Raw genomic sequence first — 25180 nt, 5'->3', positions numbered from 1 at the left:
CTTTTCTTATTCATTAAACTCAGAGTGGCCAACCCTGTATTAAAAACAGCTCTACACTCTCTTCCTATACTTAGACTTATCTAGACAAAAGAAAGAATATAAAATATAGACAATATGACACATGACTTTAATTTCTATGTCTATAACAGAGTTATAATCAAAAACAAGTCCCCAAAAGTCAGGAAATAGGTTTCTTTTATCTAGGCAAAATTCAGGTATTTGTAGCAAATAATATGCTCCCTCATTGACAATGAATGAGAATCTTGGTGAAGTTATTTATACTTTAGTTCCTCAGTGATTTAAACTGGGAGATATAATTTTGCCAAATTTACTCTATTGATTGTTTACTGTGGCTGGATGATATATGTGAATTTTGTTTTATATTGCCCAAATTGAAAACGTAAAGATTATGAGACACTGGTTAGTAAGTGAGGGGATAATTAAATGCTGTAGGATTGAATCTAGGGGAGGGTTAATGAACTGTTCTGGTGCATACAAATAGAGGTTGGAATTTGGGTAAAAAAATAAATTAGCCCAAGAACAATGGACTGAATCTATAAAATAGATTAATGGGACTTCTCTCACAGTGGAACAAATTACTATTTAAAGGCAGATAGTCAAGAAAATAAATGGACAACATTGTGTCAGTGGTTTTAAGTTAAAGGAGAGGGGAAAAAAAAACCAGGATGTAGTTAAGACCTTCAGGAATTTATGTTGGCAGAAGTCATTTTAACAACAGCAGCCATGAACCCTTACCCATAACAGATCCATAAGCCTCTTTTCAGATAATGAAAAATAGGATAAGTTCTGGTGTGCCCTAGCAGCAAATGAACCTCTCAAAAGAAAAAACACCCCCTGCCCCCCAAGAAGAAGGGGGAAATTAAATGTGTCAGTGGTGAGTGATGGTGGGCGATAGGGCTTGCTGTGGAGCTGACTCATGCCTGTGACTTCTGGGAGCAAATCCCTTTGTCACTCTGAGCTGGGGAACACCCCAAAGCTGAGCTCTTCAATACTGAGTCAACTGCCTGCCTGTTTGGCCTCATCCAGGAGTTTTCAGTGTGATTTTTAAATGCTTAGCTGGTTCTTTGGGTGAGGACATTTTGCCATTTGGAACAATTTGCAGGTATTATTCTCACCTTTTCCAAGAGGCACACACACCTGCTCATTTTCCTCACTCATCTAAACTTTGGGGATCTGGAAATTCTTCCCTTCCCACCACCCTCTTCACACTTTGCCTGATTCCCACCCGTCTGCTAATGTCAGGCTTTCTGGAAGAACTGTCTGGTAGCTGCTTCACAGGAAACTCACCATGGAGTTGACTCATTTGCTGTAAGTTGGCAGCCACCCCCAAGCCTGGGGCAGATGGCCCCTGTGAATGTGCACCTTGAAGGAAGTAACTGGTCAGGGGCACAAAGAAGAGGCAACACATGGGAAGTTGCATGACCCATGTGGATCCCAGTCTTTGGAATCCTCATCTGCTGTTTCTCTCCCCTGTCTCCTGATCCTCTGCATAGGTAGTGGATGGGTTTTTGTTGTTGTTGTTGTTTGTTTGTTTGTTTTTGGAAAAGCTGGGTCAGCATCCGGATTTCTTCTGCGCACCCTTTATTAGAGCTTGCGTAATGTACATAATCACTGCCATTGGTGAGACTGTTTCCTGAGCAGGGATTTTAAGCATTTCTTCTTTTGTGAGGAAATACTTCCAATCCAAGGGCTACTGCATAATACCCATTTATCTCATTTAGCTTTTTAAATGACTCAAAATTCTTAAAAGAAGGACAAAAGTACAGGTAATGCACAGAACAGGGATTTGCATTGATACTGTGATTTCCCCTTTTCCTGCTTTCCAATGGGCCCATCTTTTTAAAGCAGCACATTATCATCAATGAGAGGAACAGATGAATTACTTTGAATGACTAGGGAAGGCTACCAGATAGCTGGCTGTGGTGATAATTACAAAATGTGTGTCCATCTGCCGCTGCTGGTACTGGCTAGAGCAGGTGGGGTGCTGGGGGTGGAATATTAAAGTCATGGGCCCCAAGATGGATTAGTGCAGGAGGCAGAGCTCAGAGTAGAGCGTGGCCACTGTGATACCACGCCCCTGTGACAGGGCCATGTGGTAGAAACTCCAGGGGGAGAAAGGACCTTGTGTTTTCATGGCCATTGCCAGATCCCCTCAGAAACATGTTTGGACTTCTTTCTTTCTTAGAAATCTCTCAGCAGCATGTTGTATAAAGTCAGTTTTCCAAGCTCCCTGGAAACGTTGCATGTCTTTCCATTGCTTCTTCGATGTCTCCCCTGTATTAGTGTGTGTGAGTGTAAAGGAACATCCTAGCTTACCCCTCCCCTAATGCTCTGTGTCTTCCCTCACTCCCCAAGTCTGGCTAGCTTCCAGTGCTCGAAGGGGCATGTCTGGAGCCTTCATAGTTGCTGGGCCAGTTGACACTTTGTCTAGTTTTTCTCCTCGATTGACATTTAAAAATTTCAGTGTCTCCTCTCTCATTTTCTTCACTTTTATGCCAGAGTTACAGGAATTAATTGGTTCATTCGTACAATCCTTTACTCTGCAAAACTTTGAGCAGCTCCTCTTATTTCTTTTTTTTTTTTTTTTTTTTGAGACGGGGTCTCGCTCTGTCACCCAGGCTGGAGTGCAGTGGCCGGATCTCAGCTCACTGCAAGCTCCGCCTCCCGGGTTCACGCCATTCTCCTGCCTCAGCCTCCCGAGTAGCTGGGACTACAGGCGCCCGCCACCTCGCCCGGCTAGTTTTTTGTATTTTTTAGTAGAGACGGGGTTTCACCGGGTTAGCCAGGATGGTCTCGATCTCCTGACCTTGTGATCCACCCGTCTCGGCCTCCCAAAGTGCTGGGATTACAGGCTTGAGCCACCGCGCCCGGCCTTAGCTCCTCTTATTTCTTAAGCACTCACTATGCTAGGAAGACAAAGATGAGTAAGACTTTTGGAATCGTGGGAGTGACAAGTATGCACATGGATTATTTTGTATGCACTGTAACTGTGTGAAGAATATTTTGCAAATTTTCTTTTTCAGCTTGTGTATTTTGCCCAACATTAGGCGTCTGACATTTATCCATGTTAATACAGAAAGCTGTCGTTCATTCATTTTTATTACTGTACAGTATTTCTTTCTATTCATATACTGTAATGTATTTATCCATTCTTCTGTTGATACTCAGGCTGTATTCAGTTTTTCGTTATTATGAACAGCGGTGCAATAAAATAACTATTATTGACCTGTTGCCTTCCTTGTGTACAAGACTTTCTCCAGGAATATATAAGAAATGGGGTTGCTCTTAAATGTTGGCACCAGCGTGCATGCCCACCAACAGGATATAAGAATTCCCTGTTAAACTCATGATTTCTACACCTGTTATTGCTAAGTGTTAAAAATTTTGCCAATCTGATGCTATTTCATTGTTTCAACAAAATTTTTCCTGACTGCTAGTAAGGTTGAGACATTTTTTTTTTTTCCTACTTGCTTATTGGGTGTTCATGTTTCCTTCTCTGGAAATTTCCATTTTGAAATCTTTGCTCACTTTTCTTTTGAGTTGTTGGTGTTTTTCTTGTTGATTTTTAAGAGTTAATTATATATTCTAGAAGACAGTCCTTTGACCTTGATATAGGTTGCAAAGTTATTTTCCCAAACTGTGGAGCTTATTTGCACTTGTGTTATCTTTTGTGTACAGAAGTTTTAAATTTTAATTGAAGCCAAATTTATTAACAACATCTTTGGCTTGTGCTTTTTAAAGAAAGGTTTGTTTAAGAAATCTTGCAGCTGGGTACAGTGGCTCATACCTGTAATCTCAGCACTTTGGGAGGCCGAGGCGGGTAGATCATGAGGTCAGGAGATCAAGACCATCCTGGCTAACATGGTGAAACCCCGTCTCTACTAAAAATAAAAATAAAAAAAATTTAGCCAGGCATGGTGTTGGGCGCCCATAGTCCCAGCTACTTGGGAGGCTGAGGCAGGAGAATTGCATGAACCCAGGAGGCAGAGCTTGCAATGAGCTGAGATTGTGCAACTGCATTCCAGGCTGGGTGACAGAGTGAGACTCTGTCTCAAAAAAAAAAAAAAAAAAAAAAAAAAAAAAAGAAAGAAAGAAATCTTTCATGACTCTAAGGTCTTAAATACAGTCTTCCTTATATTTTGTTTTGAAAGCTTTCACTTTCACTTTTTTACACCTAGGTATTCAAACCCTCTTGAATTTGTTTTTGTGTATGGTGTGAGGTAGGGATCTAATTATGGTTTGTCCTATTGTCCCAGTCCCATTTATTGAGCAGTCAGTTCAGTGTACTCTCACTGCTCTGTAATCCACTTCTGTTGTATGTCAAGGTTCCTTATAAGTAGGTACTACTTCTGGCTATTTGTCTACCCCTGCATTTTGTCTCAATTACTAGGGCTTTATAATAAGTTCTTAATAAGGGTCCAGTAAGCCTACAATTTCCTTATTCAGAGTGTCTTAACTATTCTTGAATATTTGTATTTGACCAGAATTGCATTAAATGTATAAGTTAATTTGGTGAGAGAAGAGATCTTGATGATGATTTGTTCAGGACACACAAAAATGGACACTATAACTTCCTGAAGGGCAGGGACAGGTTGGAGGAAGGGATGGGTAACAGTGAGTTAGTTCACTTTTGGTCATTTGAGACCAATCTTCCCATGGGACATCTCATGGAGATCTTTGGTAGCCCCAGAAAATGTGGGTCTGGATCTCAGGGTGAAACCAGAGCTAAAGATGATCTGAGTCACTAGTGTGGCTAGTAAAAGAGAGTGCCCCAAGGGGCCTGGAAACAGAGCTTTGGAGGCCAGCATTTAATCAGCTGGTGGGTGGTGGGAGTGCAAAAAGGGGAGTGAGGAGGGGCGGTTAGAGACCCAGGTAGAGAATGTACAGCAAGTCTTCACTTAACATCATCAGTAGGTTCCTGGAAACTGAGATTTTAAGTGAAACTACATATAAACAAAACCAATTTGACCCATAGGCTAATTGACATACACAAGAGTTAAGTTCCTACAGCTTATTTCTGGTCTCAAAACATTTCCAAACTTCTAAATAAAGACCCCCAAACACTTCTAATATTAAACATTGAATGGCGTGAACCCGGGAGGCAGAGCTTGCAGTGAGCCGAGATCTGGCCACTGCACTCCAGCCTGGGCGGCAGAGCGAGACTCCGTCTCAAAAAAAAAAAAAAAAAAAAAAAAAAAATTAAACATTGAAATAAATGTGAGCTATATAGACATTTAAGAAAGACTAATAAAATCAAGTTTGATAATTAGTCACCCCATTTGTGGTGAATCTGTGAGTGATAGTGATCATAGCGGTAGTGGGTTAAATCCAGGAATAAATGTGTGCAAAGTGAAAATTGTAAGACGTGCCCCCCTCCCATCACATGGTTCCAAAATAATCAGTAACCAGTATGGGAGCCTGGCCAGGCACTTTTGGACTGCATTATTTATTGTCATGCCTTTGAGTGATCATCATATTCTTTATGATTTTTGTTTTATAACTATTTGTATTCATTTATTTTCCACCCCCTTTTTCCAGTTCAGTGTTGGTAGTGGCTGGAGCTCATCCTGGCAGCTCAGAGCACACACTAAGCAGGAGCCAGCCCTGCACAGGAAGCCACCCCATTGCAGGGCATGCTCACACCTGCACCCACATTCACTCACACTGGAACGTTGTAGACATGGCAATTCATGTAACACACACAGTTGTGGGATGTGGGAGGAAACCAGAGTGCCGGGAAAAAACTCAGGCAGACATGGGGAGAGTGTGCGAACTCCTACACAGACAGTGGTTCTGGGGGGAATCTATTTTTTCCCCTACCTTATAACAAAACAATGTGGAACAAACCAATGTTCTTGGAGACCCTGCTGCAGAGGGAAGTAGGCAAGCTCCTTGAAAACCTCCCCCTCAAATTTTACTGCTATACACCTACTAGAATGACTAATATGAAAAATACTGACAACACCAAGTGTTGGGAAAGATGTGGAAGAACTGAAATTCTCGTTCCCTGCTGGTGGGAGTGTAAAATGGCACAATCACTTAAGAAAACTGTGTGGGGATTTCAGAAACAGGTAAGCATACACATTCCACAACTCAGTCATTGCACTACTGAATATGGGCTCAAAAGAAACAAAACAAAAGACCATAAAAATACTTGTACAAATATATTCATAACAACTTAATTTGCAATGACCAGAACCCCAAACATTTATCAGCAGATGAATAAATAAACAAATAGTGGTCTAGCTATACAATAGAGTACTACTCAGCAATATAAAGGATCAAGACAGCTGGGTGTGGTGGCTCATGCTGAAATCCCAGCACTTTGGGAGGCCAAGGCAGGCAGATCACTTGAGGTTAGGAGTTTGAGACCAACCTGGCCAACATGGTGAAACCCTGTCTCTACTAAAAATACAAAAATTAGCCAGGCGTAGTGGCTCACACCTGTAGTTCCAGCTACTCAGGAGGCTGAGGCAAGAGAATCGCTTGAATCTGGAAGGCAGAGGTTGCAGTGAGCTGAAATTGTGCCACTGCAGTTCAACCTGGGTGACAAAGTGAGACTCTGTCTCCAAAAAAAAAAAAAAAGGAATCAAACTATGGATGCACACAATAGTATCTAGTATTGGTGAATCTCAGAAATAGAGTGAAAGTAAAAAGAATACATAAGAGGAATAATTTCATTTATGTAAAGCACAAACTAATTTATAGTGACAGATAACTGGGTTTGGGACCAGATGAGCTCTAAAGGGGAATAAGACATCTTCGGTGGTGATGGAAATGTTTTTTCTTTGTTGTGTTTTAATAGGCAGGATCTCATTTTGTTGTCCATGCTGGAGTGCAGGGGCACAATCGTAGCTCACTGCAGCCTCGAAATTTTGGGGCTCAAATGATCCTCCTGCCTCAGTCTCCTGAGTAGCTAGGACTATAGGTGCGCACCACCACACCGGGCCAATGTTTTAAATTTTTCGTAGAGATGGGATCTCGCTTTATTACCCAGGCTGGTCTTGAATTCCTGGCCTCAAGTGATCCTTCTGCCTTAGCTTCCCAAAATTCTGGGATTGCAGGTGTGAGGCACTGCACCCAGCTGGAGGGAGGGAATGTGCTGCATCTTGATAGTGATGGTGATTTCCTGGGTATAACCAATCATCGCCACTCCTCAGCGATACACTTTAAATAGATGGAGTTTATTGTTCTTAACTTACTCCTCAATGAAGTTGATAACTTAAAGACAAAAGGAAAGAAAGGGGTCCTTAGCAGTGTCAAGGGACCTGGCTGGGCACACCGGACGTGCCAATGAGGAGAACCTTGATGATTCTGGGGGCGTCTGGGTAGAATTTCAGTGGGCAGAAAAGTCAGCATTCCACTCCCTCTCTTCTCCCTTTCCTCCTTCCCCTCCTTCTTTCTTCTTTTTTTCCCTGCTTTGCCTCATTTTTTTCTTCTTCTTTTCTGATTTATAAGACAGCTAGAATAGAAGGGAACTACTGAGGGATCTGGAGATTTTTATGGTCCCCTTGGGAAGAGGCTGTGGGCAGAACTGGAGGAAAAGGTTTGTCGTACTCAGGGGAGAATTTCCAGTCTAGCTGTGGACACTTACCTTTGCACGTCTTTCGTCCCTCCTCCAATGCTGGAAAATGAAGGATTGCTGTGTTTATCATAACGCATTTTCGGTCATTTTAGTTTAGTTTGTAATTAGACTACAATTACCTAACCCAGTTGCTTAATAATAAAGACTATTCACCCTAGGCAGCATGGTGCAAAGGGAATTGTGCCCTCCACCCCAGGGCGCTGATCCCAGGTCCCTTTGGCCTTTATATTAACCTACGGTTTGAATCTTGGTCTGACCATTGAGCTGCTGTGTGACCTCAGACAAACCTCTAAACCCTTCTGAGCCTGGTTTATAATACTTGTAATGATCAAATGAGACAGTATGTGAAAATAAAGAGAGTGGCTGTCACATGAAAGGTGCCTAGTAAGTATGTGCTGTATCTGAATCCCTGACAGATATATTCAGTACCCGTGAGAGCACAGTACTGTGCCAAACAAACTAGAAATGCACACACATGGGAAAGAAAAGTCTCAGGTGAGTGAATGCATTAAAAAGGTACATGTGGTGCATTCTCAGATACCAAAATAGTGCTCAGGACTGAGGTGAGAGGTAGGGGCCCAGGAGTTTACTGAAGAGAGGACCTTTTCATTGTTTTCAGTGGGAGGGTGAAACTTCACCTGCAGTGTGACAGCGGCCACATCCAAAGACTCAGAGGAGCCCGCATGAGGAGGAGGAGCTGAAAGCGGAGGGAAGTGGTTGGTGCCACTGTGTGTGTGTGTGTGTGTGTGTGTGTGTGTGTGTGTGTGTGTGTGTTTAGCCAGGAGGGAGCTGTTGGGAAATGCCACCTAATCAAGTGCAATTCGAGCACTTCATGATGTGAAGAATAAATATGCTTTCCTTTGTAGTCCCTTGAGAGGGGAAGTAGAACATTCTGGGTGGCTCTGGAGTGGCTGATTTTGGTCCTGGGCTGTTGCTCAGGCTGTGGGGAGGAGCGGTCCCAGGCAGGAATCTGAGGAAGGAGCTACAGGGACTGTGGCCCTTGGCCAGGCGGGATGGAGAGTCTGCTGTGGATTTTCTCAGCGGTTAGAGCCTCTGTTGTCTAAGCTGGGAAAACTGACAATCACTGAGGGAGAAACACTGGCAGGACACTGACAGCTTCCTTAGAAGACACACATGTGTGCTGCGCCCAGCGTGATGTCTGTGCCCCAGCCTGAGCACCCAGGGTCTCACTTGGTGTCACACAACATACTTCTCCTCTGTCTTCAATGTCAAACCTTCCCCATGGTGAAAATGGGCAGGGGTGGGCCAGGGGGGAAATACGCTACATTTTTCTTACTGTGGTCAGAGTAGCACATTCTTTTTTGTTTTGTTTTGTTTGAAACGGAGTCTCACTCTGTTGCCCAGGCTAGAGTGCAATGGTGTGATCTCAGCTCACTGCAACCTCCACCTCCTGGGTTCAAGTGATTGTCCTGCCTCAGCCCCCCGAGTAAATGAGATTATAGGCATGTGCCACCATGCCCTGCTAATTTTGTATTTTTAGTAGAGACAGGGTTTCACCATGTTGGTTAGGCTGGTCTCGAACTCCCAACCTCAGGTGATCTGCCCACCTTGGCCTCCCAAACTGCTGGGATTACAGGCATGAGCCACCATGCCTGGCCCAGAGTAGCATATTCTTGATTTGAATGTGTAGACTGGAAAGGTCAGTGTAGTCTGATGATGATGATGATGATAATGATGATGACAGTATCAAGCACTTGTACAGCACTTACTACTATCTAAGCACTTTTCCAAACATGTAGCATACAAAAATTCATCTCATCATTTAATCCTTACAGCATCCTTGAGGTGAGGTCTTATTGTCATTGCTCCTATTTATAGTTGAGGAAAACTGAGGCATGGAGAAAATGACTCATCTCTAAGTGGTGCAGAAGGATTTGAACCCAAGTCATCTGACTCCAGAGTCCCTCTCGTAGGCATGTGGCTACACTGCTTCTTACCATGTATGTGTGGATTGGATGACTCCTTCCTGATAGAAACAAACCCATTAGGTGTTTTTAGGCATCTGTTTCAAAGGGTCCTCCTATATTTGTAAGGCAAACCTTTTTCTTCTGTTTCTCTCCTTCTTGCACCATTATATGATCCATAGTCCTCAGGACACGGCCCCAGCCTCATCACAAGCAGTACATGTGACAATGTGTCCACCTGCAGTTCTGCCCCTGCCCAGGGCTCGGCACAGCAGCCCACAGAATGCTTCTGCTGAGAGGTAGATTCTAAGGTGTGGACCCAGGACCTCTTAGGTAGTATTTTGAGACATATCTGGACAAAAGCTACTGAGGCAGTGTGGAAAATAGATACTACTTGTCTTGAAAGCTAGGTCAAGGCAAATGTTTGTTTGTCTTTTAAAAATTATGGCAGTTAGCTGAAATTGTATTTCAACTGCTAGGAAGCTAGAATGGCCAGATCTTAGAAACTGGTGGAGAGGCAGTCAGTTAATAAAAATTTCCTTGGAAGGAGTGATGGGGGAAGGAGAAGAGAGGGAGGGAGGGAGGAAGGAAGGGGAGGGAGCTGGACCTTCCAGAGCAGTCATTTCTGGATTCTGTAGCCTTTAAATGAACACAGAGGTCTTTCGAGGGCTCTCAGAGCTCTGGCTGCCTTCTGCAGTCTTTGACTGTGAGAGGCAGTGTGGGAGGAGCCTGAACTGGCCTGACAGGGGCTGTCCTTTGCCCTCAGGGCACCCGTGCACCCCCAGCTGCACCTCATGCCATATGGTGGCAGGGCCTGTGTTCTGTGTCTTCTTTCCCAGCTGGCCTGGGAGCTCCTGGAAGGCAGAGCCTGTGCCACCTTCTGCTCTGCATCTCAGCACTTGAGTAGAGTCTGGCATAGACTCTACTTAGATTAGAGTGTGGGCTCAGTACATACTTATCAAAGTCAGTTGGCATCAAGAAGCCTGGATTCAAATATTCGCTTTGTGATCTTAGGCAATGACTTGTAATGAACTAGAATATCAGTATTTTTGAACTGTAAAACCTCTACTACATTGGATTAAATATAGGAACATGTAAAGAGGCCACAAAGTGGAGGCCTTCAATCAGGATTTCCTTCTTTTTTTTGGCAGTCGAGCATAAGCAATGTCAGATCCCCACACAGAAACCACATCCACCAGGGAGTTCTTCGTTGATCCTCACCCATCCTTTTAGCCAGGGACTGAAACTTCAAAAAAGAATGGATTCCCTTTTTAGAATATTGCAAAAGATCATGTCCTTTGTGGTTAGAAAATTGCCTTAAATAACTGATCATTTTCACTTGAATATCCTGCAACAGGGGAACACTCGTGTTCATCCTTTCAGCATGTTCAATGCATGTACAAGTTACATGGGAGGAGGCTGTATAAAGGTAGTGGTGAAACATTGGCTTGGAGACAGACTGGTTTTTAATAAAATGCACACAGAATTTTACGAAGACAGGCATATTCTGGGACAGAAAGCAATTTTCAAATTTAAAAAGATTCAAGCCATACAAAGTGTGTTCTTTGATTACAGTGGAATTACATTAGAAATAAGTAACAGAAAGATTATCTGGAAAATCTCCAAATACTTAGAAACTAAATGACACATTTCTAAATAACCCACTCCAAAGAAAAAATTAAAAGGGAAATTAGAAGCTATTTTAAACTGAATGAAAATAAAACCCCATCATATCAAAAATTGTGAGATGCCACTAAAACAATGCTTAGTGCTTCTGGTGGGGTTGGGGGATGGTGGGAACATATAGAAGTAAATGTCTGCATCAGGAAAGGTCACAAAGCGATGGCCTGAACTTCCACCTTAGAAACCAGGAAAAGAAGAGCAAATTAAACCCAAAGCAAGGTGGAGAAAAGAAATAATAAAGGAAAAAAACAGAAATCCGTGAAATAGAAAACAGAAAAACAGGCCAGGCGCAGTGTAATTACACACCCGTAATCCCAGCACTTTGGAAGGCTGAGGTGGATGGATCACTTGGGGTCAGGAGTTTGAGACCAGCCTGGCCAACATGGTAAAACCCCATCTCTACCAAAAATATAAAAAATTAGCTGGGCGTAGTGGTGCATGTCTGTAATCCCAGCTACTCATGAGGCTGAGGCAGGAGAATCGCTTGAACCTGGGAGGTGAAGGTTGCAGTGAGCCGAGATTGTGCCACTGCACTCCAGCCTGGGCAACAGAGCAAGACTCCATCTCAAAAAAAGAAGAAGAAGAAAAAAAGAAAACCAATAAAGAAAATCAGTGAAACAAAAGCCGATTCTTTGAAAAGGTCAATACAATTGATAAACTTGTAGCCATAATGATAAATGGAAATAAGGAGAGAAGACACATTACTAATATTAGGAATGAGGGAGGTAACATCACTACAGAGTCTATAGATATTATGAATAAGCTTGTGCCAGTAAATCTGACAACTTAGTTGAAATAGGCATGATATTGTTACCAGTGGAGGGTGTCCAGGTTCTTGGCGTTTTGAACAAAGAATTGGACAAAACACACAAAGAAATGAAAGAATGAAGCAATGGAAGCACAGATTTGTTGAAACGAAGGTACACCCCACAGAGTGGGAGTGGGCTGGAGCAAGTGGCTCAGGAGTGCTGGTTACAGAAACCTCTAGAAGTTTCCCATTGGTTACTTGGCTACACCCTATGTAAATGAAGTAGTGGCCTGAGACCAGTCTGATTGGTTGCAGAAGGCAGCCAATCAGAGCCTGAAGTGAATTTTCAGTTACACCCCTGTGCAGATGAAGACTAGGCCTGTGACCAGTCTGATTGGTTGCAGGAGGGGACCTATCAGAGGTACCTTCCGTTTTTCATCTGCAATGCAGAAAGTGGGGAGGGTTGCAAAGAGAATAGCCTCTGATATTTTTGTTACCTGAGTGTGGAAAGTTAAGGTTTTCCTTTTGATTCACTTCTAGTCAGTTTGTGCAAATCAGCCTTAGGTTCCCTGCCTCCAGACCCTATTCTCCTGCCTCAACATTGTAATATAATAAGAAATACATATTCGCCTTCTGCTCCAGGTCCTTGGCACAAAACTCCTAAAACTCTTATAATTTCTGAGCAATCAGGTGCTATGTACATCTTTTGTTCTAATATTTCATCTTTGACCTCAGTTCTTGACTGAGTTCTTTGACCTCAGATCTCCTAATCTGTTGGAATTTCCTAGGTGATAGGAGTCTCTTTTGTTCTAATGAGGGACCTCTTGGTGGGTGCCTAAGTGGATGCTGGTCGCCGGAAAGACCAAGCCACAATTAGAAACTTGGAACTTTCAACCCTACCGCCATCCTCCAAAAAGAGGAAGGGGGCTGAAGGTAGAGTTAATAATTGATCATGCCTATATGATAAAGCCCACATAAAAATCCCTGAAGAACTATGGGGTTCAGAAAACTGGGTTGCTGAACATATGTATGTGCTAGGAGAGGAGCCCAGAGAGGGCATGAGAGCTCCATGCTCCTTCCCTCAAGCACTGACCTGTGTGTCTCTTCATTTGCTGTTCATCTGTATCCTTTATCACATCCTTTATTAATGTAATAAGTAAATATAAGTGTTTCCCTGAGTTCTGGGAGTTGCTCTAGCAAATTATTGTACCCACAGAGAGGGTCATGAGAACCCCAATTTATAGCTGTTCAGCCAGAAGTATAGGTGACAACCTGGGACCTAGAATTGGCATCTGAAGCTGGAGTCAGGCTTGTGGGCCTGATGCTTTAACCTGTGGCATCTAACTATAACTCCAACTCCAGGTAAACAGTGTCAGAATCAGCCAGGCACAGTGGCTCATGCCTGTAATTCCAGCACTTTGGGAGGCTGAGGCAGGCAGATCACTTGAGGCCAGGAGTTTGAGACCAGCCTAGCCAACATGGCAAAACCCTGTCTCTACTAATAATATAAAAATTAGTCGGGCATAGTGGCATGTGCTTGTAGTCCTAGCTACTTGGGAAGCTGAGGCACAAGAATCACTTGAACCTGGGAGGTGGAGGTTTTAATGAGCCGGGATCATGCTATTGCACTCCAGCCTGGATGACAGAGTGAGACTCTGTCTCAAAAAAAAAAAAAAAAAAGGTCAGAATTGAATTGAATCGTAGGATCGTAGGACACTCTGTTGATGTCTTCTGGAGAATTACTTGATACAAAACTTCCCCTCAAACACAACACAAAACAAAACAACAAAACAACAACAACAACAACAACAACAAGAAGCCTTATAGGCCCAGATGGCTTCAGTGGGGAATTTTACCAGATATCTAAGAAAGAAATCCTACCAACTCTACATAAACTCTTCCAGAAACTTGAAGAGGAAGGAATACTTCCCAACTCATGCTATGAAGCTGGCAATACCCTGATACTAAAGATAAAGATATTACAAGAAAAGAAATGTACAGACAAGTATTTTACATGAACATGGATGTGAAAATTCTGTCCAATTGAGTCCAACAATATGTAAAAAAGCCATCATGATCAAGTGGGGTTTATCCCGGGAGTGCAAGATTAGTTTAACATTAGAAAATCAATGTAATTCACCACATTAAAAAACTAGGAGGGGGAGAAACCCCTTTAATCATGTCAGTAGATGCAAAGCATTAGAGAAAACCCAGCCTGTATTCCTGATACAAACTCTCAGCACACTAGAAATAGAAGGGAACCTCCTTAACTTGGTAAAGAATATCTGCACAAAACCTACAGGTAACATACTTACCGGTGAAAGACTGAGTGCTGCCCCCTAAGTTTGGTAACAAGGTCAGGGTATTCACTCTCACCACTTTTATTCAACACAGTATTGCAGCTTTTAGCCAGTACAGTTAGGCCAAAAAGAAATACAGGGCTTCTAAATAAGAAGAAGTAAAATTGTTTTCATTCATAGACAACACGACTGTGTAGAAAATTCAATAGAATCCACAAAAAATCTCCTAGAACTAATAGGAATTCAGCAAGCTTGCAGGATACAAGATAAATATATGAAAATCTATTGTATTTCCCTATACCAGCAGCAATTGGAAATAAAAATATTTACAATAACATCAACAATATTAGATAGGAGTATATCTGACAAAAGATGAACAATATTCGTACACTGAAAATTGTAAACCATTGCTGAGATAAGTTAGTTCTTAACTGAGAGTAGAGAGAAATCATGTTCATGGGTGAGAGGATTCATTATTGTTGAGATGTCAGTTCTCCCTAAATTGATCTACAGATTTAAGGCAATCTCAATCAAAACCCAAACAGGGAAATTTACAAGCTGATTCTACAATTCCTTTTTTTTTTTTTGAGATGGAGTCTCACTCTGTCACCCAGGCTGGAGTGCAATGGCACAATCTTGGCTCACTGCAACCTCCGCCTCCCAGGTTCAAGCAATTCTCCTGCCTTAGCCTCCTGAGAAGCTGGGATTACAGGCACCTGCCACCATGCCTGGCTAATTTTTGTATTTTTTTTAGTAGAGACAGGGTTTCATCATGTTGTCCAGGTGTTCTTGAACTCCTGAATTTAGGCGATTGACCTACCTTGGCCTCCCAAAGTGTTGGGATTACAAGCATGAGCCACCGCGCCCAGCTCTAAAGTTCTTCAGGAAATTTAAAGGACCTAGAATAGCCAAAACAATTTTGAGAAAGATCAACAAAGTTGGCAGACTAACATTACCTGATTTCAGGATTTACTATAAATAAATCCATACTTTTCAAAACAATGTGGTGTGGGTATAAACATAAATAAATAGATCAGTGATTCAGCCATTCCACTCAGAGATATTTACACAAAAGAAATGAAAGCATATTCCATACAAAGATTTGTACATGAATATTTTAAATAACTTTATTTATAATAGCCCCAAACTGGAAACAGCCCGCATTTCTACCAACAGGTGGATAGATAAATTGTGGTACATCTTTATGATGGATGCTACTCAGCAACAAAAAAGAAATGAACTATTAACACATGCAGTAGTGTAGCTGAATCTCCAAATAATAGTGCAGGGTGAAAGAAGCCACACTAAAAAGTACAGTGTTATGATTCTATTTATGTAAAACTCTGGAGAAGGAAAACTAATCTGGAGTGACAGAAAACAGGTCAGTTTTTCCTGGGAATGGGAGGAGAGGGGGATTGCACATAAGCATGAAGAAGAAACTTCTGGAAGTGTTGGATGTGTCCATGATGTTGATCATGCAGATAGTATGCTTGCAGTGGTTGTCTGCCTTAAATATGTTCAGCTTATGGCATTTCAATTGTACCTTAATAAAGCTGTTTACAAAAAAAAAAAAAAAAAAAAAAAATCACTGGGAATATTGTAGCCTCTTCCCCAACCATTCTACTCAAATTTGTCTCATCTAAGACACACTGACCCTTTCTTGCCCAATCCAATATATTTGTCTCTGTCCTTGATTTACTTAACTTCTCATTGCACTTGACTTAGGTGAGCACCTCTTTTTGCTAGAAACACTTTTTTCTCTTGGCTTCTGAACAGCACATTCTCTTGGGTTTTTTCTCCTAGCTCTTGTGGCTGCAACTCCTCTAGCAAATGTCACTTGTTAGAGGGCCTTTGACCCTATCTTCCTCTCTATTTATACTCTACTCAACTCCAAGGTTATCCCACCTAGTCCTATAATTTAAAGCAGCAGCATCTGTACATCCCAACAGAATTTTCTGGGATAATAGAGTCTCTATTGGCATTGTCCACATGGTGGCCACTAGCCATCTGTGGCTATGACTTGAAATGTGGCTAGCATGACTAACATATGAATTTCAAATTTTATTTATTTAATTTAATTTCAATTGAAATAGCCACATATGGCTAGTGGCTACCATATTGAATAGTCCAGGTCTAGATCACTGTGTGTTTACAAGCTGTGGGTAGGAACACATTTGCTGGTCTTGACTTTTATTTTTTCAGAATAAAATAAGTTCTATTTTTCACAAAATATTTGTTTCAGGCTGGTATCTCTAGGGCTCACACATTCACACATAGATTTTTTTTGTTTGTTTTTTGTTTTTGGTTTGGTTTTGTATGTAAGTTGAAAGGTACTGATCTAGATGCCGATGATGTCCATGTTAATGTTTTCAACCATGAGCTGAGGTCCAAAGTCATATTTGTCATCCTGACATCTCATCACAAATCTGTAAGTGTGCTGTTTTTCCCTCCAGTTATCCCACGTCTCAGCAAATGGCACTCTCTTTTCCTCCAGTTGATGCGGAACAGTGACCTGAATTTTCTGCTTTCCTGTCCCCGCTCCCCTCCACACCCTACTCCCACACTCAGTCCAGCAGCAAGGTCTGTTGGCTCTGCTTCCTAAATGGGTCCCAGGTCTACCCACTTGTTTTCATTTGGGTTTCTATCAACATACTGTAAGCCCCTGGCGTCTCTTGCCTGGAGTACTGCCGTAGCTTTAAACTGGTCTGTGATTCACTGTTATCTTCATAAGACCCACAGTGGCCAAAGGAATCTTCCAGAGCCATAAATCAGATGCTGCTGCTGCCCTACTCCAGAGCCTCCAAGAGCTTTCCACTGCGATACTCTGTTGTCACCTTACTGTGCCTATGAGGCCCTGGTGACTGGGCCCAGCCCTTTGGTATTGGTCCACCACAGTCACCCCGGTCATTCTGTGCCAGGGACTTCCACTTCCATGCTTATTTATCTGCAGGACTCTGCACATTTGCTGTGACCTAGGCCCCCCAGATCTTCCCAAGATGGCCCCTCTCTGTTAGTTCAGGTCTTAACTCAGAGCTGACTTCCTCAAAGGAGCAGCCATTCTCTGACTAAATGAGTAAGTGTAACCCAAGTCAGAGTGATAGTACTTTAGGAGCAAATGAGATACATTGTTACTGAAATAGAGTGCTTTTGAGTAATAGGAGCCAAGAGCCATCAAAGTATTCTTGACTAGAGATCCTTGAATTTTCTTTGCAAATCATCTGTAATCAACAAAATCCTTCTGTGCAAGTAATACTGCCAAGTTTCTGTATGAAGAATAAATATTGGTCTTGCTATTTTTTAACTTACTCGACTGAACACCCCATTATGCAAATTTAATGAACAGTTTAAAATATGCATGTTATGTACAATATAGTGTATTAAGATATAGATGTATAAATTATGTTAATATAAAATTTAAAATGAGTATTTCATTAATGTGAATATATCATATGCACAAGGCAAATAGCATTTATTTAAACTTTTTAATCTCTGAGATTTATGTACATCATGGTTAGCTTTATGAGAAAGTTTGAATTTGATTTGATTTTGGTTACCAAATTTGATTTTAATTATCCAAATTTAAATTTGATTGTTGTGAAGAGAAAGGTCTGTAGGGTCGATTATTCCTTATGTAATTTTAGTCTTTACTTTGTGAAAATGTGTTATTAAAATAGTGCAGAAAAATTACAAGTTATTAACAAAATAAATTATAGGGTTTGTGATTTTTGACCTTTGCTTAAAAAAAAAAAAAAAGAAAATAAAATAAAAAACATCCTGGCAAACGCAGTGAAACCCTGTCTCCTCTAAAACTACAAAAAAATTAGCCGGGCGTGGTGGCGGGTGCCTGTAGTCCCAGCTACTCGGGAGGCTGAGGCAGGAGAATGGCGTGAACCCGGGAGGCAGAGTTTTCAGTGAGCCAAGATCATGCCACTGCACCCCAGCCTGGGTGACAGAGCAAGACTCCATCTCAAAAAAAAAAAAAAAAAAAAAAAAAAACAAAAAAAACCCAAAAACAAACAAACAAACAAAAAACAAGCTTACATTCAAATACTGAAACTTTTTGTAGTAGTCACTTGCATAACAGATTCCGAAAACAACAAAACTGAAACTGTATGTGCAGAATACTATGTATTGGTTAAACTACATAACACAGGAGGCAATAGGAAATGCATTTACATGTGCAAAATGAAAATTGAATATAAATAGGAAAACGTGGCATGATTTTATCCTAGAAAATTATTTAAATCAGAATAGACAGTGTTCAGAAAGTTAAAATAAGGCCTCCATTTTACTTCACTTGTATTCCATTCTGTACAAGTTCAGAAATGGTGGTGATTAAAATATTTAAGTCACTTTACATTCTTCTGGGATAGCTCTCCAAGGGAATAATCCAAGCTACAGACAAAGATTTATGCACAAAGACATTAGTTATGGCATGGTTTATAATTTTGAAAAGTCAGGTGCCATCCAAATATCCAGTAGTGGGGGGAATTAAGTAGATTGTATAACATCCTTACAAAAAGATTATATAACCACTAACATTAATTTTTAGGAAGATTGTTTAATGTGGGAAAATGCTTCTGACATAATGCTAAGTGAAGAAAAAGGATATATTTATATGGTATGATCTTAATTAGGTGAAAACAATATCCATAGAAGAAAATATATTAATAGTAGTTAATTTTGAGGACTGCATTGTTGCTGGTTGTATTTTCCAGGTTTTCTAGAAAAAACCCATATTACTTTTATAATAGGGAAAAGATTATTCATAAAAGAAATTTTGATGCTAATAAAATATTAAATATTTAGGGTTACTGTGCTTTAGAGCCAGAGAGTAGTGCATGGCTCATTGGGTCTGGGAGCTCATGAGTGAGGGTTATAATTGGTAAGGGAGATTGAGAGCTGTTTTTTCAGATGGCTCCATGGACAGCAAAGTTTCTTGGTGTTTTTGCTCTCAGATAGTCCCTAATGTGCTCAGTTCTGTCACTTACTGACTGTCACTGCTGATCAGAAAGTCTGACTGGCTGTTAGCTTTGTATTTGACAGATGTAAAACAGGAAGACCAGGTAGTTGTTACCTAATAAATATGACTTATTTGGCGGCCAAACATTTTAAAACAGGAGGCAACAATGACAGATTCCTGATTGTGTAAAGTGGGAACCATTCTGGATCATTTTTCAATCTTTAGGTTCTGATCAATTTAGAGGTCATGAAATCCTTTTAGTGAGTCTTCTCTAGCATTACTTTGTAAATGAAATTAGAGTAGAATAGAAATGCCAGAGTGCGTGGCATGTAGTAAGTATCCTGTAAGTTTTAATTTCAGATATGTGTTTGTAGGTACTGGATTGTGACATAAAGTGTGTTTTTGTTTTCGTTTGGTTTTTTACCTATAGTTTGCTGTCAAAAAAGTCCGAAGACTCTTAGTGTGATCCACACCAGTGGTGTGCAGTATTCTCCAGTGATTATAGCATCAGTGTCACTTGGGAGCTTGTCAGAAATGTACCTTATTAGGTCCCGCCCAGATCTACTTAATCACAAACACTGGTGGTGGATCCCAGCACTGTGTGTTTTAATGAGTCCCTGTCTTAGTCCATTTTCTGTTGCTGTAAGAGAATATCACAGGCTGGGTATTTTATTTTAATAGAGGTTTATTTAGCTCACAGTTCTGGAGGTTGGGAAGTCCAAGAGCATGGCACTGGCATCTGGAGAGGGCCTTTTTGCTGCGTCATGTCATGGTGGAGGTTATCACATGGTGAGAGGACAAATGTGTGCCAGCTCAGGACTTTCTTCTTCTTATAAAGTCATCAGTCCCACCTTGGGGGCCCTACCCTGATAACCTTATCTAATCCAAACTACCTCCCAAAGGCCCTACCTCCAAATGCCATCAACATATTAATTCAAGGATTAAGTTTCGAATACATGAAATTTGGAGGACACATTCAAACCATAGCAGTCCCCCTGGTGATTCTGATGCACACTCAAATTTGAGAGCCACTAGTCCAGCCTTGCTATTCTTGGTGAGGTTCAAGGACTAACACTGGCATCACCTGCGAGCTAGTTGGAAATGCAGAATCTCAGACCCCAACCTGGACAGGCTCACTCAGAATCTGTGAGATCACCAGGTAATTTATTTTCGTGGTAATGTTAAATAGCTCTGATCTCAACAAAAATGCCTCGGGGGCCAAGTAGGTCATGTCAGTAGTGAAAGTAGCCTGGTTTCCCCCCTGAAGAAAGTAGAACAATAAGAAGGCATTGTGGTGTGAAGTTTTAGTACTCTTGTTTTTAAAACTCCTGTATTATACCAGTGGGGGTTAACACATTCAACCAAATTCATCAACTAAGGTTAACTGTGGTTGACATCAATTACTTTAAGCAGATTTTTAAACACAGAATTTTAATAGTGACCCTCATATTAACTTCTTCTGATCTCTTTTAGGAATTTATCAAAGAGCTGCTTTCTCGGATAAGAGGCATGAGGAAACTGAGCCCTCCACAGAAGAAGACTGTATGATTCTGGAACAGGGTGGAACTCTCCTGGAAACGAAGAAAGGGTCCTGGGATTTGTACTTCATGAAGACTTTTGTGAAATAATAGGTGTCCTTATGAACAACGTTTTTTGTTTTTTGTTTTTTTTCTTTTTTTGGTGTGAAGGTGGGGGGTTCTATTAGACATTTATTCAAGAGCGTTCCATTTTTGGTTTTAAAGGTTTTTGTTAATGTAATATTTTAATAGCAAAGATATCATGACTCTAGCCACAGCCCAACCAAGGGTTATCAAAGCAGGTGGACACTTGAAGGGCCGTGCCAGGCTGCGTTTTCTGCAAGGACTCAGATGTTTAGTACCTTATGATACAGGGAAGATAGTTTTCTTACAAGTAGTTTGGTAATATTTTTTTCTTAAGTTGTACATTTGACTCAGCTGTCAAATTTCTCATACTTGTATATATCTACACACAACTAAGTTAAAATGTTGATGTGAGTTATATTTCACATGGATGGAATAAACCCGTGGTCGTCCTTTAACTGGAGGTCCCAGCACATGTGTTTTCAAGAGGTCACTAGGCATTCTTCATTGAGTGCTGCTGACTTCAACATTCACTTTATGCACCAAAGTGAAAGAATTCAGTGTATCCGTTATTTTAATGTGCTACACTACAGAAATGTTAAGTTGGTCAAGGGCTTAATTTATGGAATTTCTATTATTTCATTGGTTGGGATGCTTTGCCAGGTCATGTGCTTATTGTCTCATTTGTGGTCTTTTAAAGTTGTATGAACCCTTAATTTGAAGAACTAACTTGATTTCTAGAGAAATGCCCACTCTAGCTAAGTGATATTTTGCATTGGAAAAAGGAAGCATTGTGTGGAAATGAATCGTCTGCTTTCCACCGGGTACTGTGTATTATTCTGTCTCCAGGAAAGCAGATCAAAAGAAAGTTAGCAGATCGAGTGTCTTCTTCCTTAGAAATACATTCTGGTAGCTTCTGTGCCTGGGTAGCATCAGACCAGTGGGTGTAAACCGAGTGTTAAGTGTCAAGGTGAGAAAGCCTCACATTCTCTCAAGACAGTCGCTCTAGGAGCCAACGTTGCTGATTTGGAAGTGTGGAGATTGCATTTCTGGCTTCTCTCAATGGCTTGTGTTGAGGACTCTGGGTGCTCCTGGCCCTAATTGTGCACCCTGATCCCCGTGCTTGGAGCTAGGCCTGGTGGTATGTTCTAGCCCTCTCAGTTATCAGCTCTTTGGAGAAGGATCAAAATTCAGATGGGATGTGGGATGGGTAATAGGTGAGAGTAGAAATTCCTTCCCTCCAGGAATTCCCTGCTGCCTCCCACAGAAACCCACCTACCATAAGATGTCTCCAGATGGCCTTGTCCAAGGATGGGGGTCAGGCATTTTATATCAAGGGTGCTCTGAACATATTTAATTTTTTTAAAAAAACTATGTTTGTGAATTTTGCGTATACTGGCAAGCTTTTGAAAATGTATTTAATTTTGTATTGTTTACCAATGATTTATTTACAAGATATTTACTCAAATAAATGGAGCTGCTTACAAGCCTGTTGACATGTGTGGCTTGCGCAACACATTAACATGATGGTTTTGCTTTGTCAGTTTCTCTGCAGAGGTGAAGACCAAGCACCTGTGTCTATCTAGCTTTCCATTTTCAAAGTATTTCTAGGCATGTAATCTTGGCCCTCTCCTCAGGCATCTTCAGATCAGGTGGTGAAACCAAAGGAGCTGGGCTACATTCTTGGGCTGAGAAAGAAGATGAGCTCTGTGTGCTCAGCCTGGCACTCTCCTAGGCCAAGCGCCTTTCATTTAATTAAAACTCCCCTTTCTCGTCTGACAAGAACCCTCATAAACATTTCAAATTAGTAAACTATTTCACTTATTGTTAGAATGCCTTGCACCATGGAAGTCAGAAAAATACAGAATGGGCAGGATTTCTGTTAGGCTTAATTGACCAGCCCGTGTGATGGTCTCAGATGAAGTAAGAATAGACTTTTCCTCCAAAGGCCTCTGCTCCCACCACACACCCCCTCACCACCTTCCCTCCTGCCATTGTCAGGGCCCGGCATTCCCTGATCCCTGTGAGTGCTCCAGCCAGAAGTTTGGGCCTCTTCCTTGACTCCCCAGTATGCTCCCAGTCACCCAGCTTGTCCTCTGTGAATATGTCTCAAATCTATCCTGTGTCCAACTTTCCTGGATTGCTGCCACCACCTTGGGATTGGATTCTCCATGTCCAGGCTTGTCTCCCTCTGATCCATCCTCCACCCAGTTGCCAGAATAGTCTGATAACTCCACCCTCTGCTTGAAACCAAACCCCTCTGCATGCCTTATGAGAAATATTGTCTCTGCCTCTCCCACCTCATCTTTTGGCCTTGTACTCATGCCCAGTTCTGCCAAATTCCTTGGAGTTTCTGGCATGTTCTATGTATTTTCTTCTCTGATGCTTTGTAAAATCTGTTGCCTTGGCCCGGAACACCCTCTTTGCTAACAGGCTCTGTCCAGAGAGCTGGGTTAGATCCCCTCCTAGGTGTGTTCCCCCTCAGCTCCAGCCTATACCCCATTGTAGACGCATCCACAGTATCATTGTTGTCTATCCATTTGTTGGTGTCTTCTGTTAGAATCTAGGATCTTTGAGGCTGAGGATCTGGACTTCTCCAAGCATCTGGTCCTAGGCTTGGCCCATCAAAGAGATTGATGTGTGTTTGCCAATTGAATGAATATGACAAAAGATTCAAGAACTCCACTGTTTTCTTCCCAGCTAGAGTTTTGGTTCTTAGATCTGAGTGTACATTTGAATCACCTGGGAAGCTTTAAAAACATTGGAAGCCTGGGCCTCAGTCAATTCTGACCAGTGAAATCAGCATCTCTAGGACAAGAGCTGGGGTGTTTGTTTTCAAACTTTCCAGCTTGCACATCACTGGGCCTTTGGGTCACTCTTGTGCCATTGGATGGCCAGATGCATTAGCTTGACCTCAGCTCTCCATGTTTATGCTATTACAGCAGGTGGCAGCTGTGACGTTAGCACATTGGCTGTTTCTCTTACAGAGTCTCCTCACTAGGGTGATGGCTCCAAATTATCCAACTTCTAGTGCCAACTTTGTGCTCACTTGAACATTGGGAAATCTCAATGTAAACTTCATGGAGTGGCTTCCATTTGTGACGATCATAATAAAAGTTAGCACTGTGCTAAGTGCATACTTCACCTCATTTAATCCTGACATTAACCTTACGAGGCAGGTACCATTATTCTCATTTTACAGATAAGAAAATAAACTCAGGCTTAGCAGCTTGCCTGAGTCCACACAGCTACAACACTGAGATTCAAACCCAAACCTATTTGGCTCCAAAGTCCCATAAAAATTAGGCTTTCTTGCCACTCTTAGGGGATTACTCTTAGTCCCATTCACAAGAGTGAACCCTGGTAACCACATTTAAAATGAGCCAGGTCCCTGAGCTGACAGGGTAGGGGTGGAGGCTTTGCGGATGGAGGAGGTCCCAGCCACCTGTGGGGCTCTTCCTCACTCCTGGGAACGGAGGGGCTCCCTGCTCCCTGCCTGCAGTGCAGCCAGGCCCTGTGATGCTGGCCCTCTTGTCCAGAGTCCTCTTGCCTTTTCCCATAACGTAAAGCTCCTGGACTTGGGCTTAGCAGCTGAGCAAGGAGTATCCAGTCATCAGTTTCCTGAGAAAGAGCAGCTCAGGACAAGGCGATTTTCAGTTCCTGAAACACAGGAATTAAACGGATTTTCACTTATTTATCACTGCCATAGTTTAGATATTTGTCCCCTCCAAATCCCATTTTGAAATTTGATCTCCAGTGTTGGAGGTGAGAAGTGTTTGGGTCATGGGGGCAGATACCTCATGAACGGCTTGGTGCCATTCTCCTGGGACTGAGCAAGTACTTACTGTTAGTTCCCTCTAGATCTGGTTGTTAAAAAGAACTGGGCACCTCCTCCCCTCTCTGTCTTACTTCCTCTCTTGCCATGTAACAAGCCAGCTCTCCTTCTCCCGTGATTGGAAACTTCTGAGGTCCTCACCAAAGGTAGATGCTGGTGCCATGCTTCCTATACAGTCTGCAGAACCACAAGCCAAATAAACCTCTTTTCTGTATAAATGACCTGGCCTCAAGTACTTCTTTATAGTAACACAAACAGCCTAAGACAATCACCTAAAGTCTCCATAAAAGATGGTCTGCTGTGCAGAATCAGCTTTTGGAAACAAAAGCTGTTTTTGACATGACTGCTGTTTAGCAAGAGAGTGGCAGGCCCACAGCTGCTGGACACATCCCCATCCCTACTCTCCCACCCCATTTTTGCCTCTGAATGAAAGGTTCTGGGGCTTCCCTCTGCTTCTTGGGAACCTTCCCTGGAATCTAGCCACTTTGAGAGTGAGCCTGTATAGCCATGAGTCGTATC

The 25180-nt window shown here is 41.9% G+C and overlaps 1 protein-coding gene across 2 annotated transcripts in view; it reads left to right on the top strand.

Annotated features, from left to right (window-relative positions):
* The window catches only part of PPP1R14C (protein phosphatase 1 regulatory inhibitor subunit 14C), a 108268-nt gene extending 85950 nt beyond the window's left edge, over positions 1-22318 (top strand). For both annotated transcript variants that reach the window (XM_050786259.1, XM_050786258.1), the window contains one exon: positions 20699-22318. In XM_050786259.1, coding sequence (XP_050642216.1) covers positions 20699-20773 — 75 coding nt within the window. In that variant the 3' untranslated portion in view covers positions 20774-22318. The remainder of the gene's footprint in view (positions 1-20698) is intronic.
* Positions 22319-25180: the final 2862 nt, after the last annotated feature.

This window comes from Macaca thibetana, chromosome 4 (assembly GCF_024542745.1).
Source record: "Macaca thibetana thibetana isolate TM-01 chromosome 4, ASM2454274v1, whole genome shotgun sequence".
Classification (NCBI taxonomy): domain Eukaryota; kingdom Metazoa; phylum Chordata; class Mammalia; order Primates; family Cercopithecidae; genus Macaca; species Macaca thibetana.
This window is presented reverse-complemented; position numbering and strand designations above follow the sequence as displayed.